The sequence below is a fragment of the Dermacentor andersoni genome, chromosome 10 (genome assembly GCF_023375885.2).
Source record: "Dermacentor andersoni chromosome 10, qqDerAnde1_hic_scaffold, whole genome shotgun sequence".
Taxonomy (NCBI): domain Eukaryota; kingdom Metazoa; phylum Arthropoda; class Arachnida; order Ixodida; family Ixodidae; genus Dermacentor; species Dermacentor andersoni.
The window spans coordinates 135,372,074-135,388,890 of NC_092823.1; the positions used below are offsets into that span (position 1 = coordinate 135,372,074).

The following is a 16,817-nucleotide window of genomic DNA, read 5'->3' on the forward strand; positions in this document are numbered from 1 at the left end:
GCCTACATTCGAGGCAATATATATATATTTTTTTTTTTTTGGCTTCGGACTTTAGGGGGTCGGCTTAGAATCGGGGTCAGCCTAGATTCGAGTAAATACGGTTATGTTAATATGAAAGCTCCCATAAAGATGAGCATGACAATATCTAAGAATTTATATAGTTTTGTGCTTCTGCAAGCTTTTCCCTTTATCATAACCAGAATTGATGGGTTTCGAAAACACATGCAAATAAAAGCACTGGCACAACCTGCCATGATGTTTAAAAGCTCACTTTATAGGTTCTCCCCAGTGAAAAGTCTATATCACATCTACATTACAAAGTTTGTACTTTACAGAAAAGATTTCTTGAACTGGAATTTGGCGAGGCTTTCCAGCAAACTTTGCTGTTTGGAGTCCTTCTTCATTACAGACTTTGAAAGACCAAGACGCCGTTGCCTTGATAATGCTGCGAAAAAAGAAAGAACATGAATAATGCAGACAGGCGTACAGCAAGTATAAAATTCAACATCTTTGATGTGGAATATCACCACACACAGTAATGCAGTGACTTTCAAGACAGGTCTTACCAGTGGAGTGTTAAATTATATTTATACACTGTAAATTCCATCAGGGATAACAAGTGCAAAAAGTCTGAGGTGAATATTGCGTACAAAGTCAACAACAATACTTTGGTAATAATGGCTTTAAAGTGTAGTCAAATGCAAGAAAGCCCAGCAGTTCAACAAAAACTGCTTAAAGACAGCCATGTTGTTATCTTTGATGAATGAACTTGAAACCTGAATGGTAGCTGTGAGGGGTATAACATGACTATAGTTGTGCAGTGCACGCAGTCCCAACTTGAGGTAGGGTTCGCGCTAAAACTATCACTAAGGGAGTTAATGAGCTAATAAAGCCATTCTTTCCTGCTTGCTAATCCATACCCTTTAATATTTTTCACAAACTAATACAGCAATGAAACAAGAATTAAATTATGCATTTTATCACTCCAAAACTGCGCAGTAGGTTATGAGAGATGTGTAGAAGATAAGACTGATTCATTAACAGATTAGGTTTAACATCCACCAAAAGCATGGTACGTGAGAATATTTAGATTCTGCCTCCATTGGAATGTGGTGGCCAGGAGTCAAACCTGCACCCTCACGTTCTGCAGTAGAATGCCACAGCTACAAGCCAGAGCAACGTAACATCACAATGAAAAAATGTCATTGCATTTGTCAAAATATTTAAAAATAAAAATTCAAAGCATACTGAAACAGGCTCTAGACTGTCGCTATGGTCATCATTAGCCACGAAAACGTTCTCATACTGTATTATACTACAGTGTAGTGGTTTGGCAAGCAGCAAAGCCAACAAAATGCAATAGACGCAAATAGATGCAAAGTCAAATAGAAGCAGTAGTTTAAAAGATGCACTTTTAGTGCTAAATATGAGTGCAAGAGCCAGAATTAAAAGTACCAGTAAATGTAGTCAAATACAACATCGCAACTTACCTTTTTTAGTGGGTTTAGGTGGAATTCGTGGCTTGGCGATGAGGTGCTTAGGTGTCTCAACGGGTCTTCTTACAATGACAGTGCCCGTAACCATTAAGTCATCATCATCACTCTCTTCAATCACTTCTGTTGCACTGGGATCCTGTTTGATTGTTGGTCTCGAAGGCCATGGCGACTCATCATCTTCCAGCGAGTTTGGGTAATCCAAGTCTTGTGATGAGTTCCCTTGCACTTCGGAGGAATTACAGCTGGCTTTAAACTTGGGAATTGGAGACTCTTCACTTTCTTGCAGGTCATCTGCCATGGCAGCAGTGACCTGCCATCTTTCTGTCAAAGAAAACTCATGTTTTAGTTTTGATGATTCTCGAAAACCTGGGGGCATTGGGTCTTCTTCATCTGATTCCGGAACTATAAGGTCACTCGTAGGAGGCCTTTCCGATGCTTTCGCAAAGGGGTTTTTGAACTTGGCGGGAGAAAAACTAGGAATTGGCGTCTGTGCAGATTGGCGTTTTTCTTCTAGAACCTCAAACAGTGACTTGCGGTGCTGCACAGCTTGCGAGTCATCTGTGTTCTTTAAAACTGAGCCACCATTCGATGCTGGTGACTTGCTGAAGCTGTTTTCTGGCAAATTTGAGACCTCTGGCTGGCTAAAGCTGCCACACCATCTAGCACTGCCACCTCCTTCCAACACTTCAAAATTTTTTTCATGTTCTCCAACTGTCGGGCCAAGGACACATGAAGCTTTCTTGCTACTTTCTAGTGCAGACATGCTCAGCCTCAGTCGTTTAAAGGGTGTTGACACTTGCTTTGAAACTGGTGTTACTGCAGGATCCTGTGGTGCAAGCCTCGAACCCCATTGAAATTTCCCCTGTGACGCACTGTTCTGTGGGATCTTGCTCAACACAACTTGACCACCATCACAAACAGGTTCTGAAAGCTGAACTTGCCACTCTGTAAGCTTTTTCTTCGGTGAAACAGAAGCTGCTGGTGATGAGAAAAACCTGTCAATGGAAATAAAAATAACAGGTTTAAAAGCTATGATCTTTCGTAGTTTACTACCTAGCACCCTAATCTGTAGGAATGGCACAGGAGAACATCTTTCCAATATACCATAGGTCAAACTGTATGTTAAAGGGGCCTTGAACCACTTTTTATCGAAGCGGAGAAAGGCATTTGAAATGAAAATAGGCTATTTCAGAAATACTTTGCCGCAAAAAGTATTTCAATGTGTTGCGCAGAAGCGGAGTTATTGGCAATCAAACACAGCCTCAGCTGCACTCCCGTTCCTACTTCAATGCCTTGCACTGCTAAGGCTACGACACATAGGAGCGTGCCCAAAATGCTCCACCTTCTACGTAAATGTCACCGTGGCGCGCAGTTAAAATTTCATTTTGGATGTTAATGTAGACGCCACGACTTCCGCTTTTGGTGCCTACGTGGTTGTCCTCAGCGAGCCGAAGTGCACTTAGCCAGTGGACTTGTAGCGGCACCCTGCGGTGACCGCGGTATCTATGCCATGCAGCCGACCGCAGCTTGATGTCAGCTATTGGCCAGTAGCAGCCATCTAAGGGGATTACAAAATAAAGTGCCCGATGACCAAATTAAGCATCCAGAAAAGGGTGAGGACACAGCCTTCTGTTGAAAAGAGAGAAAGCTGACTTTGCAATCCGCTTGCGAGCTTCACGCACCGCGTACGACAGCAAAACTTGGCTGAGATATTCACAGCAGCATATGCTATCTGCGGACTATGTTATTATGTTCAGGTTCCCTTCAAAGGGCAACCACGGCGGTTTTTCTTTTTCAGCCATACTAGGATATTGTCATATTCAAATGGCAGTGACAGTCCTGTCGCCAGTAGGGTGGCTGAATTTGCTTAGAAACTCATTAGTAACTATAAATGACCAATGAACGAGATACCGAAACCGAAACGGGTAGCTGCTTCGTGTGATGTCGCGATAAGTCTATGACATCAGATCCTACACTACCATAATGTAAACGCCCCGAATGTGTGCTAAACGCGCAGTACACGTGGTGTTAAACCAAAAAAGCAAAGCTGACGGTGTCTTCTTAACACAAGGGGAGCTTTTCAAGCTCTTTCAAACAAGACAGCGACGATATGACCGCTGAAGGATCGCCGTTTGCTTTTGACCCATCGCCACGGCGAGAGGCAGCTGACGTGCTCAAGCTCAAGGCATTGTGCTGTGGTAAGACGAAGAGAAGCACCGGTATCGGTATCACGTCTGTCAAAACAATTATTGTTGGCCATTGTCTTGTAGAAAAAGGAGCCAGTTTCGCTGTTTTTGTGTAAAGCGGCGGTGTAGTCTTCGACATCACAAACACAGGGTGGCCAGTACAGTGTCATACACTCATGGGCTTGAGTCGGGAATACGCAATCAATCTTTCAAGTTCATTTTCAGGAAATCTAAATAATCGAGTACAAAAGAGAATGTACGGTATATTCAATATTTTATTGAGGTCGGTGGACATAGAAAAATTGCTGGAGTTGCCCTTTAACCATGACAGAAGCTTTCTACTTTGAGACGTAGCTACAAATGAGATTGACCAAATTCATTCATTACTGAATGAAAGGTTCATTTATCCATGAAAAGATGGCAGGAATTAGTGCCATGCATCACTGTTATACTTTTTGAAGATGACCGCTTTATTGGGTTATGCATAAGAGGATTCCTGTATTCAAAACACTAACATTATCATGAATTTAATGGCAAAAAGGCTTGTTTAATTAGACTGCCTGTGTGATGCAAACAGTGCTGCACATTCCTGAATGAACCTAAGCACTAGCAATTGCTCTAAAATGTACAGTTATGCATGTATCATAAAACATTGTTAATTGGGATTTCACGGAAACGAAAAATATTTCCCAATTAACCGACTGTCGAATTATTGAGGGTATAAAAAAAAGAACAATAAGGAAATGCTTACTACGTCGACACACTTTTATTCACTGAATGAATCAGCGAATCTTGTTCCTATTTTGCACAAAAGCAGTGTAGAAGCTGCAATTCCTGTCATCTCGTGACAGATTAGCACTTGCAGCGGCAAGGGCCTCACAACTTCTTTTGCAGTTCAGCCACAGAACATATGTTCATCCAAGACACAAATAATTTCTCTAATGCGGGCACATCCCGATTATTTTTGCACCAGTGCACTGGTCACCAAGAAATTTTTCGTCCACCATGATGTAGCTGGCACTCTTCTTCCTTGTGTTCATGACATTGTGAGTGCAGACATATTGCACCGAGTCAAAACGTAACTACTGTTTGCCGAAACAGCTGCAGACAAAATTTTGGTCGCTTATGCGCAATCATGGACAGCGACCATGCAGTTTTGAAAGCAAGTGGTCATCCCGCTAATCGAATCAAAAGGAGACTGCTCTTGACCACAACTATTGCAGATGAAATCTAGGCCGCCATCGACACAATATTGGATGGTGCAATTATGCAGTTCTGAAGGCACACAGCTAATGCGGTGCTATGTGTGGCAGTAAACGCAAAAATCAAGGCTATAAAGACACAAATAGGCATTAAACATTCCTGTTGTTCTCATACAATTTCCACTGATGATTATGGCGATACGACTCCGCCAATGCTTTTCAGGTGGACACTAGTGTCGCTTTGCATGGCTCTTTCGTGTCACACATTCGCAGCGCTCCGTGTTCACTGCGCTTAACAAGTTGTCTTAATTAACCAGCATGCGTACAAATACGTCCAAATTAATGAGAGTTTCAGTCCACTGAATAATGCAGATGCCTGTCGGGACCAGAGGACGAGTCCAAATTATCCAATTTTCCAAATTAACAAGGATCTAATTAATAAGGTTTTACTGTATAACTACCAGACCGACTTGAGCTGTGAAATTAGATTTGATGACTGACGACCGTAGTCACAGTTATCACAGTGTTGCTTGACTTTTTCAACCCCAGTTTGACCAATAAAGAGTTCGATTCTTAACCTCTTACAGCATGAATCTTTACTCTCTTGAGTGAATACTAACATTCATTCAGTAGTGACAAAGAAAAGGTGCTCCATATAACAAAAGGCAGTGCCTTATATAAAACAGAGTTCACATACCATTTTTATGAACAGCCAACACACTGAGTATGGCTCTCAGATTAATGAATTAAAGAAAATGCACATGTACCTGCTGCGAACCACTCGCTTAGGCGTCACTTTGAAAATATTTCCCACTTCATTCAGGTTGTTGAGGGAGGTATCCATTGCTTTATTATCATGCGATGGCCCACTGCTTCCCGACAAGTTTCCCTCCAGTTGTTGCCGAGGGCTTTCTTGCTTGTCATATTCTGCATCTGGAGCATGAAAGAGAAATTGCAGCTCACTGTGGTTAAGCAGCACAACAGATGGCGATCAAAGGATTAAGCAGGACGACCTTGGCATTTTGCCTGTCGTGATGTTCGTCTGCAATAGATGGAATTCAACTTGCCCAACTCTCAGTTATACTGAATTGCAGCTGAATAGATTTGTTGCATTAGCGTAACGAGTGAGAAATGGCTACATAAATGGAAAACCTTTTCAACTGTATGTAAATCCAAGCAACTCATACAGCAAAGCAACAAAGCTGTATTAAAGCCCCTACATCCACGCGTCACCGCCGACCAGGTTAAGTACCGCCAACCTGCCCTCCTCCTCCACGCTTCTCTCCCACTCACCCCCTCAGCTTCCGGCATCAAGCGGAACTTACGTAGCTTCAGCTTCCTGTTCCGAGTGGAAGTGACCCTATGTTTTTTTAGCGTTGTTTACTTTCGCGTCTACGGAGAGGCTTTAATTGCACCAGCTGCGGTTGAAACTGTTAATACAATTCCATCCAAGAACCACCGCCTACTGTAATCGGCGATCTGGTCGTGTTCGCTGCTTCGCGTCAACCTGCGACAAGTTGTGCCACGAGAGACAACGTACAGTGGAATGTAGTGCCTGGGTGCTTGGAGACCGCTCCCGTTTTTCGTGCATTTGGAAAACAGCGACCGCAAACTACTACTTCAGCGGAATACAACAGCTTGTCCCCTTTGAATTCTTCTTGTTTTGAAGCATATATCCCCTCCAGCCAGCACGTATGGAGGGACTTTAGTGAAGGAGTTCGCGACGCCAATTTGTACGGCAGACGCATAGAGTTTATGCTGTTGATTCTGAGGTTGAACTTGTCTCGTACGGCAGATCGAAGGTAACGAACGTCCCAAGTGCGTGCACTGCGTGAAGAACTGCAATGACGTGAAGCTATGAAATATAACAAGTTCAAATTTGCGTGGAGGGCATTCAGTGACATGGTGAAAACAAGTGTGCTTTTCTTGTGCGATATGAGTGGAGGTGTGCAGTGAATTGGTGCGTGCGCGCGTGTTGTGACGCGAGCAGATGTGTACGGCGAATTGTGTTCGTGTGTTGTGCCCCAGCCCATGGCTCTCCGCACTTTGTCAGAGAAAGGGGACGACAGGCAAAGCGTGCGGGCACAGCGTACGCAAACAAGCACAAAATAGCACAAACAAGCAAAATACTTTCGCTGTAACAACAACGTTTTCACAAACTTGTGCAACTTAGTCAAATCAAGGGAAGCGTTATATGATTTCCGAAAACAGAGCCAGTGGGCGTTACCTTTCACAAGAACAAATTATGGTTTCAGGCGATTGCAGTACCAGGTGCCGAGAATATTAAATGTGATACAGGCTTCCCATACCGAACTAAATGCTATTACGAGAAAGGCACTGAAATTTAATTTAATTAATAATGGTCAAATTTTATAAATAACATTTGCCATTTTTATTTATATTTTTTTCTTTTTTTATTCATTTTATTTTTTAGCATGGTTCCAAACCTCGCTTTTCCATCGTTCCGCATTTTTTTATTTTCTTTTATTTTTTTTTCCGCTGAACATTGCCGTTACATTGAGTTGAATTTTTGGTATTTTAAAGCGTTTCTGTTCAGGTGTTCCTTGTCATTTGTGCATGATCTATTTTTTTTTTTCCTCCACTTTTTTCTGTATACAGGTGTATGCCTACATGTACAGATGCAAATATGTATAGATGCTGGGTTGGTGTAGATGCGCATGCGAAAATATGTATACAGATGTCATAAATGTTCTGCTGTGAATATCATATCTGTATAATATGAAATTGTTTTTCCACATATGTAACTGATTTTCTTTGTGAATATTCTGCAACTGTTTGTCAAAGACAGGGGACAGGAACCTCATCAAGCTGCGATTGTGCAGCTTTTTGTTCCTGCCCTTGCATTTTCTTTTTCTGTGCAAAGGAAAATGCGAAATAAAGTTTGAAAGTTTTCGATGCACACGAATGACGCTTGGTGGAATGGCTAGAGCGAGCTACTCAAATTAGCACCGGTTGCTAAGCACGGGCGTCTCACCATCGTCTGCAATCACAGTGGAAATTCTCGCAGCGCAACTCCAGGAAGCGTAAACGCCGGAACCGGAAATCTTAAAACCGGACATGCCGGAACCGGAAATGCCGGAAGCGGATATGCCGGAACCGGATTTGGTGTGAGGGGAAAAGGCGGTTGTCGCTACTTAAGAAAGCGGCGGTGGCGCGTGGATGGAGGGGCTTTAAGCTGTATAAGGGAGTTTTCATGCCCTTCGGAAGACCTTTCCACTGCCCAAAATTAACCTGAGACTTTGCAAACACTTCACAATATCCAACTTTACTACTTTTATACTCTCTGCACGTTGCTTTATGCTGTGCTGGTTCTATTCTGTACAAAGTGCCTGAACCTCCTTGATAGCAACCATGCCACCACACAAAAATCATTGTGGAATTCTGTACAGCTTCACTGTAAAAGAACAGGGAGAGAGGATAGCAAGAGTATAGAGTAAAGGAGAAATATTTCCAACAGAGCCAACTAGCTAAAACAAAAAACAAAATGGAAAATGCCCCATTGTAAATTTTGGTTTGGTACCCTGGAAGTTGTTAAGCGCTATCTAGGGAGTGTTTTATCAAAAGTATGTTTCAAATCAGTTGATTATTGGAAGAATTAGAAGAAATTGTACTTCCTATAACCATGCAGCCAGAGGGCAAATGTCAGTGCAAACAGAGACACCACCTTTGCCTCGACTAGTGTCAGCAAGGGACATACATTCCCCATCTCCTCCCATGCCGGAGCTGAGGGACCACACGTTGGGTTTATGTGGTGAGCCCTGGCTCTTTTTTTTTTCTTCTCCTCTTCCTCGTTGGCTGTGTGGCACATTTCCGATGGTGGCATTGTGCCTCCCGAATTGGATGATTAACCAAAGTTAGTGCCACTGTCGGTGACGTTCAAAGCAATATGTCTTGCTTAGAGGCATCTGTGCATATGACCTAGACTCTCTCACTTGAAATGCAGCTCCCTCGAGAAAAAGAGCATGCGGTCTTCTGCTCAAAATTTCAGTCATTTTCCCACCACGCAACCTTTTCATACTCCGGAGATACAATTGCCACCGCATGATCTACGCACGACACTTGTTTGTGTTGAACACCTAGGCCTGGTGAGGGGCCCTTTAAGTAACACGTACTTCACAAGACTGATATACTGACTACTAAACACACTAAGAAGTGCTATAAAAATAATAAATGTACTAATAAAAATAAAGACCCAGAGTCCTTGACTTTGAGACCATGCTTGACTTTGAGACATCAATCAATCAATCAATCAATTATTTCAGTATCAAAGACACTTGGTGGGTACAGAAAAAAAGCCATCTATCAGGCTTGACAAGGTCTGCACCCCGGAGTACTGGCAGACAAGGCGCATAACAAATACAGCACGCCAACAGAAATAAACCAAACAGTGTACAGAAGTCAGGTGCATCTTTTATACGGTCTTAAATCAGCTGCTATTGTCATAAATACTCATGTATATACCGCAAACCTAAAATGTACTTGTACTAAATAAACTTACCATTTCTCTTCAGTGTCTTTTTAAATCCACACAAAAAGTGTTGCAATTATTGCTAGCTGGCCACTTAACAGCTCATAGGATCGAGAAACGTCTCACCAATGTTTTCCACTGAAGTCAAAGGCCTCGAGGGACGCTGCGGCAGCCTGGCTGGAGTCCTTGGAGTTGTAGGCTGCACTGATCTCCGCTCAGCAACTTCAAATGCACCAAGTCTTCTTGGAGTGTTGTCCTTTACTCCTTCGTCATTCTTTCGCTTTACCTTCTGATCCTGTGCGTTTCCCGAGGAAGCTCTCTCTTTCAGTATCTGAGCAAAGCAATGAATGAGACAAGGTTACCTTGAAAGACTCGGCAAGAGACGGGAGCAGAAGTAAACAAAAAAGTTATTTACCTTTCCGTCTTTTGGATAATAGCTGTCAATCTTCTGCCCAGTGTTGACGTCAATATTCCCTACTGCTATGTCAAAAGCCTGCTCCCTTGGAAGCTGTCTTGTACAGGCAAGGGCAGTCAAGGGTTACATTTGAAAGCCATTTCAGGTGCAGCTCACATTTAAATACACTCCCTGAGCAGTTGCATATGATACCAGCAATCACGACATATCTGCAGATGCCAGGTTATCTTTAGTGGTAAACATTTTTTAGGTGAATGAATGCTTTTCATCGAGAGATCTGCTCAAACACAGCACCAGATTATGCAACTGATACAACAATTCTAACAGTAACTTTGGGTAATGTATCCTTCACAGTGCTTTAAATTATCTTTAAACAGGCTATTAACAACAGCTACAAATACATTTGCTATATGCACCTTTGTACAGAGCACAGGTGTGTTCTGTCAAGTCGCACATGAAATGTTTGACTGGTCTAAGCGGACACCTGTCCAATAGCTATATATAACTTGTTGAAACTATTGGAAAAAGGCAACAGAAAAAGCATGCAGCAGAAGCTAGTTGAACTGTAAGCTCAAAGTGGGGTGCCTTGCAGCTATGAAGTGTAACTCAAGTTCCTTATAGTATTTCATAGCCAGGGAAAACATGGGGAATGCGGGGGACGGAAATTAAAGACGGTGAGCAAAACGAGAACAAGGTGAAAGCAGGAGCCAACGTTTCGACAAGTGGACTTGTCTTTTTCAAGGTGACATATGTTCTCCTCAGCACAGAATGTATAGGTATGGTTCTTCTAAAGGGGGCAGAAGGTAAGGCGGGAGGGTGAGGCAATGACGGAGGGTGTGTTAGTGGTGAGGATGTAGAATTGAAAATAAAGGTTTGCTACTGAACATTGGTGAAGGAATGTGAGGTAGGAACCTACAGTGACACGACAACCGGCTGACACATGGTGCTACTGCACATTCTTCCACCGACCTTCAGCAGCACACCTTTCTTTTCAATTCTGCACCATCGCTGCTAACACATCTTCGGTCATTGCCTCGCCCACCCGCCTAACCCTCTCCACCCTTTAGAAGAACTGCACCTATATATACTGTGCCGAGGAGAGCGTACGTCGCCTTGAAAAAGACAAGTCCACTTGTCAAAACGTTTGCTCCTGCTTTCACCTTGTTCTCGTTTTGCTCATTATGTTACACATGCGACGAAGCAAGTCAAATAGTGACAACAAAAATAAAAAATTATGTTTCAGTCCCTATGTAGGAGCTGAAAGCTCACATTTTTCCATTGTTTTTTTGTCATGCCATGTCCATGACTACACCGGTTTTTGACACTGTTTCCAACTTCACTGGAGTGAAAACACAAATATTTAGCTGTCTCTCATTTACACATCTATTAATTTTCAAGGTATTATTGGCTTCTTTCCCTGCCACAGTAACGTTTAGGTAATCACAGATGTAAAAAAAGCATCTTGCAAAGCAATACTCTTTTTAGTTGTATGTATTATGCAAGCTGCAAAACTAAAGGCAAGTTTTTAAATTTGACATATTGACACTGAAGACGCAATCATCGATTTTTCTTTGTTAATATCTAAAGGAAACTGGCTTCTTTCCAGGGCAGCAGTTCTGTAGCCACAATAAAAGGCATTCTAGTTCAAGAAGACTCTGCCTTATATGAAAGCTAATGAGCTCAAAACAGCATTTCAGGAAAGGATACTGTCCGGCATAGGTCATGTCTGTGGGGTCAACACTGGGGTCGTAAGGATTCAGTGGCACAAGCTCGTTCCGGATAGGGCAGAAGACTAGTTGATGGCGGAATGTGTTCTCAGCCTTAAGGAAATCTTCAATGTATTGATTGTCCACAGTGAGTGCCGGCATTTTAAGGTATGAAGGCAGCTTGGGCAACGTCTAGGGAGAAATAGCAATCATCTTCTTCACTGTGAAAATGTTTTCAAGAAAAGCCCTGCTTTGCACTCAAATCTATAGAGTACCATCCTTTGTTAAGAGGAAGCTTTACCGTCGAAGCTGCTATCTAAATGCATTAAAACATAGAATTCGTTTTGCTCAACATCTACTGCATTGAAATTTACTAGGTTTGCAGCATATAGAAGAAAAAGTTAAAATCTGCCGACTGTAGGAAGCAGATTATTTATTTTGGCCATCATTATCTTTAACTGCCAAAACTTGATAAATTTACAAAAAGTGAAGCATCAAGTTTACAGCTCTGTAACACAGCAATAAGAAAAAGAAATCACAATGTAACCCGCAACTATCGAGACATCTAAAGCAGACAAAACTAATTCTAAAGTGCTCTGAAATATGCTGTTAGATTGCTAGTAAGACATTTGCAAAACCCTTGTAAACACTAACAATCCCACATAAGCTGTGAACTTGCAAATGAAATTTGTGTGCTTCACATGCTGTAACAGATGCACTGTAAAGAATAGATATCTGCTTTTGGTGCAGTTATGAATTTGTAAACTGTGCTTCAATTTTCTTTGAACTTACTATCTTTTGAGAATTTTTGTAAATGCTATATGGCTGCAAATCAAAATGATGCTTCCTACTTTTCTCTCTTAAAGGCAGCAAACTTCACTGAAATTGGTTTGTATGGGTCGTTTTATGAGAGCATTTCTACATGCTCTAACGTGCTTGGGTAGGGAATATACCAGAGTTGGCTTCTGAGGTGTTACTGAATAAAATATAATTTAAAAGAGTTTTTTCAACCCTTGTAGTGGTCGATATGAAGCTTTAGACAAGTACTCATTGACAATATATTATTTTGCAGGCATTCATGCGAAATGTGATCATTAATCAACATAGGAGTACTAGTAAAGTGCTCCCTTTAAGAGTGGATCGTACTCTGTACCATCAAGCAAGAATGAAACACTGTCCCTGCAGTGCACTGCAAGTGGCACATGATGTGCTCATCTTATTTTCTATTTCACACTACTGCAAGCAGCTGCATTGCCTAAGAGGAGAGGTTTCTTGGCATACACCAGTAAAAAAGCCTCAAAAATTGGTACACTAACACATTCGACAGCAGGTCTGGGTAGGCAGTTCCGCTGTACAAGATTATTTAAAAATGAACTTCGCGAGCGTGGACATTCGGCCTTGTTGGAACAGTTAAGGGCACAGATCATGAGGATATGACGGAAGATGCCCTTTCTTTCATGTCCTCGTCATCTATGCACTTAAAATCGTTCCTAAGATAGCTTTAAAAATATGCTTTCTAGACGGACATGCAAGTTCCTCACATTTAAAGGTCAACAATCTTGTTGACAGAACAAACAAATGCTTAGCATGTTGCAGACCTATTTTGTCATGATGGGACATGATGAAAAATTGTAACCTTACCTTCGGTCGTCACAGGTACAGAGGTTCCAATCGGAGCTTAGTTATAGTTATAGAGACAGACCACATAGCTAAGTAGTTTGATAAAAGGGAATCTGGCTACACATCATTGCAACAACTTTAATATAATGCACACCTCAGACAATAGCTGCATGCTCTAAACTGGGTGGACCAACACGCAATATGCCATGCATTTAACACTAGAAAGAAAACTCCTCAGTTTTCTATGAAGAAGCATAGTTTGTCCAATGCATATGCACATATATTGTAAATATATGGACCGCAGTTAGTTTACTATTAATTGTTAAATGCCAGCTGCAACGAAACTTTTGACTTAGTTTCAGATAATGTACGTTATCTGAAACTATTATCAGTACAAAATTATGTTCAAGATACGAGTGGATGCATCATGAAAAGCTTGCAGAAAGACAGTTTTGATACCAACCAAAGAAAAAAGAAAAGTAAAAAGAAAATATTATGACTGCTAGCCGGAAATGACACAATACCTACAACACTGAGAGCGAGAACAATTCCTAGGCAAGACCTCTGAGATTAGACGGTGCACATGGCACATTGAAAATGTCAGAGGTAATATGCTGGTATGTGCGTCATATCCGCTAACCACCCGGAGCACACATTGTCCACTTAGAAGTCATTTCACCCCTTAAAGCATAAACCCCATGCAAGCAATCTTGCATGCAACAGCGACACGACGGAGATGGCTGTCACGTTCGCTCATTGCCTACAAGTCGTACCCCACGCAAGCTATGACTTTGAGTGACGTCTCCCCGGTGTTGCCGGTATGAGGGCAGCAAATACGGGCTGTAACTAGCGTGAGGCGTGCTTTATTAATTTAAGTTGATGTGTTTTACTGTAAAGAACAGCATAAAATATTTATCAACGTCTTGCAGTAGGATCTTATTTTTGCACGTATCAAAATTTATTTGTTTGCTCGTTTTGTGCAACAGTCGGTAGTAACTTGACTGATGTACATCCAGTTCCGGCTTCATGCTATTGGCTAGTCGCTCACAGCACTTCCGGGCAACGAGTGACAAATTTTAGATTTCCAGAACCAAGCAATCGAGCGACAAGAACAAGCGATTTGTTCGAGCAATGACCTTTTTCGTCACTCAAAGCCGCCGCTTGTGGCCATAGCTTACAAAATCACTCTCATGGGCTTTGGGCTTAACTCGTCGCGAGTTCTCAGCAATTAAAAAAAAAAAAAATATTTGCAAAAAAATTTTAGAAAGAAAATGACACAAAATATGCAGGTCCTGAAAAAATTCCACACTTCCAAAATTTGTTTCAGAATTTGTCCCAGCAGTTACAGGGTTAAAGGCTGTTAATAAAAAAATTAACAATTAACAGCCCTGCAGCTTTGTCATGTAGCATGGACAACTCATTTATAACCACTTTAGCCAAAGCTTAATTTCGTTACGGTTACCTTCAAACCCAACCATTTTACAGAATGGGATTCTTGAAATCTGAATAGTTAAAAAATGGACACGCTTTTAACTATGCAGTATTTTTTTTATGGAAGAAACTGGTCAAATACACTGTGCTCTGTCAGTGAGAGTAACGCTTACAGCTCGGAGGTCGGGATTAGAGATGAGCTTGAAAAATTTGCTGGCTTTTCCTAAGCCAATGCCTGGCAAGGAAGGGAGGTAGTCGCAACCAGAAAGGATGCACATCTGCCGAAACTTCTCATGGGTGAACCGGTCTGCAAGATGCCCGAAACATTCACCTAGTCTCGACTTCTCATACAAGTTGCCAAAGCCGGCTCGGTCCATCTTGAACAACACCTGGAAGAAGTAACATACAAATCTACATGAACGAGAAGAAAGGGGGTTAACAGAGGGGCCCAATTTTTTATTAATCATATCATAAGAAGCCGACAAACAAAGACACTAAGGACAACGCAGGGGAAATTACTTGTACTGACTAATTGAAATAAAGAAATTATAAATGAAATTGGAAGTGGATGAAAAAGCAACTTGCCGCAGGTGGGGAACGATACTACGTCTTCGCATTATGCGTGCGATGCTCTACCAAATGAGCTACCGCGGCACCAACTTCCCATCCACTTTCTAGAATACTTATGTTTCCTACTAGAACCCTGGGAGTGTTAGCCAGCACCACCACTCACAAACCTTGGCGGCGGATGAGGAACATCCTTTCTGCCGCAGGCGTCATGAGTATGTGATGCCTGCGGCAGAAAGAATGTTCCACATCCACCACCAAGGTTTGCGCCAAGGTCTGCTTAATGTTTAGCATTGCCTGAAATGCCGGAAGCGTACTTCCTTTTTTGAACGCAGTACCATCATTATTTCCTAAACAAATTGGAGGGACCAGCACGGTGTATTGCTTCTTGGTCAATAGTTGTGGGTAAGAGCCATTGTTGGGAAACAAAACAAAATGGCAAACTACACTCTTTACAGGTCGAAATTTATCTTTGTGAAAACTTCAGTCTCTATTGTACTCCTTGCCTTTTCACATCCGAAGAGGATAAGGTCAGAATCCTCGGTGATGATGACTTCGGCCAGCTTGCATTGTGCCAGGTAAGCAAGTTGTGCATCTGCCTCGTACGGTGCTACTATGTAGTCAATGCCTTTTCTTCTGCACTCCTGGAAGGAAACACGGATTATCAAAAAAAGAAAGGAAAGAAATATAAGAAGACTTATTTCGAAAGTGCTGTCATTCGAATTAGTTGAGAAAAATGACAGCTCACCTTGATAACTTCATGAGCCATGGCAGACGTAACGTCAACAGCTCTCTGGTAACATTCGCGTGCTTCCTGAATCTTTCCTTCAATGAGGAACTGTTTTGCTTTCTGTCTGTTGATTTCCCGCTGTCTGCAAAAGCGTGGTGAAATAGTTGTTTTCAAGTGGATCAGAGATAAAGTACCTGAGGGAAAGGGCACAGAATTAAAGAAATAGAAGAAATTGTCACTCACTCCCTGCGCTTTTTCTCCGTCAGTTTCTTCGATGGCAAGTGCCGTCCGTCGAAAACCAAAATCGGCCGCACGCCAGACGCGATAAGCAAGTCTGTCATCTTCATGCAGTAGTTCACGTATCTATAAGTAGAGATTCAGCATACAAGCAACGCTAATCACATCCATAAACTTTTCTTCGGAAACAACGTAAACAGCACGTGCGGCCTCTGGCCAATTACTCTTCAGTATAAAGAATAAACAAACAAGCGGCGGCATGCTGGGCTTTCTTGCAGCCTGGCGTCTGAACAAAATCGCCTGCGTCTAGTGATCATCAAACGTAATTAAGAACCAAAGCCAGGAAGACAAATACCGCAATTTGAATTACAGTTACTCACGCATCGGTCTTTTCGCCCTTCACAAGCCTTTCGGCGCACGAAAATGCGCCTTTGTGAAGCCAGCAGTAAGTATCCACGGCTGCAGTTTTCCCACTAAATTCCTTCAAGTTCGCCGGCCTCGTCGACTTTTGGACGAACGGCAACAAGCCTGTGATTCCCATCGTTTTGTTGGATGCCCACGCACGTTTTCCTGTATCTGTTTAAAATAATTCAGCTATATTAAAGGCAGTTGTTAAAGTTGTTCTCGAAGCACATAGTGGCTGTTGTGGTGGTTGTAGTAGCTGACAGGAAAGCGCGCTAAATCTCGCGACCCATTTCGCGCATTCTTTTTCCCGCACTTTTTTGTGACGTTGGATGT

General features: G+C 42.2%; 1 protein-coding gene across 1 annotated transcript; it reads right to left on the reverse strand.

Moving 5' to 3' along the window:
* Nucleotides 1-253: 253 nt before the first annotated feature.
* tos (Exonuclease tos) lies at nucleotides 254-16,797 on the reverse strand. The gene is made up of 11 exons (XM_055078273.1): nucleotides 16,460-16,797; nucleotides 16,086-16,205; nucleotides 15,861-15,984; nucleotides 15,619-15,756; nucleotides 14,719-14,934; nucleotides 11,496-11,686; nucleotides 9,789-9,885; nucleotides 9,500-9,704; nucleotides 5,652-5,817; nucleotides 1,491-2,491; nucleotides 254-445 (listed from the first exon to the last, which is right to left on the reverse strand). The coding sequence occupies exons 1-11, from the start codon at nucleotides 16,618-16,620 to the stop codon at nucleotides 330-332; spliced, it is 2,535 nt and encodes an 844-aa protein (XP_054934248.1). The 5' UTR covers nucleotides 16,621-16,797; the 3' UTR covers nucleotides 254-329.
* Between the last annotated feature and the right edge of the window lie 20 nt (nucleotides 16,798-16,817).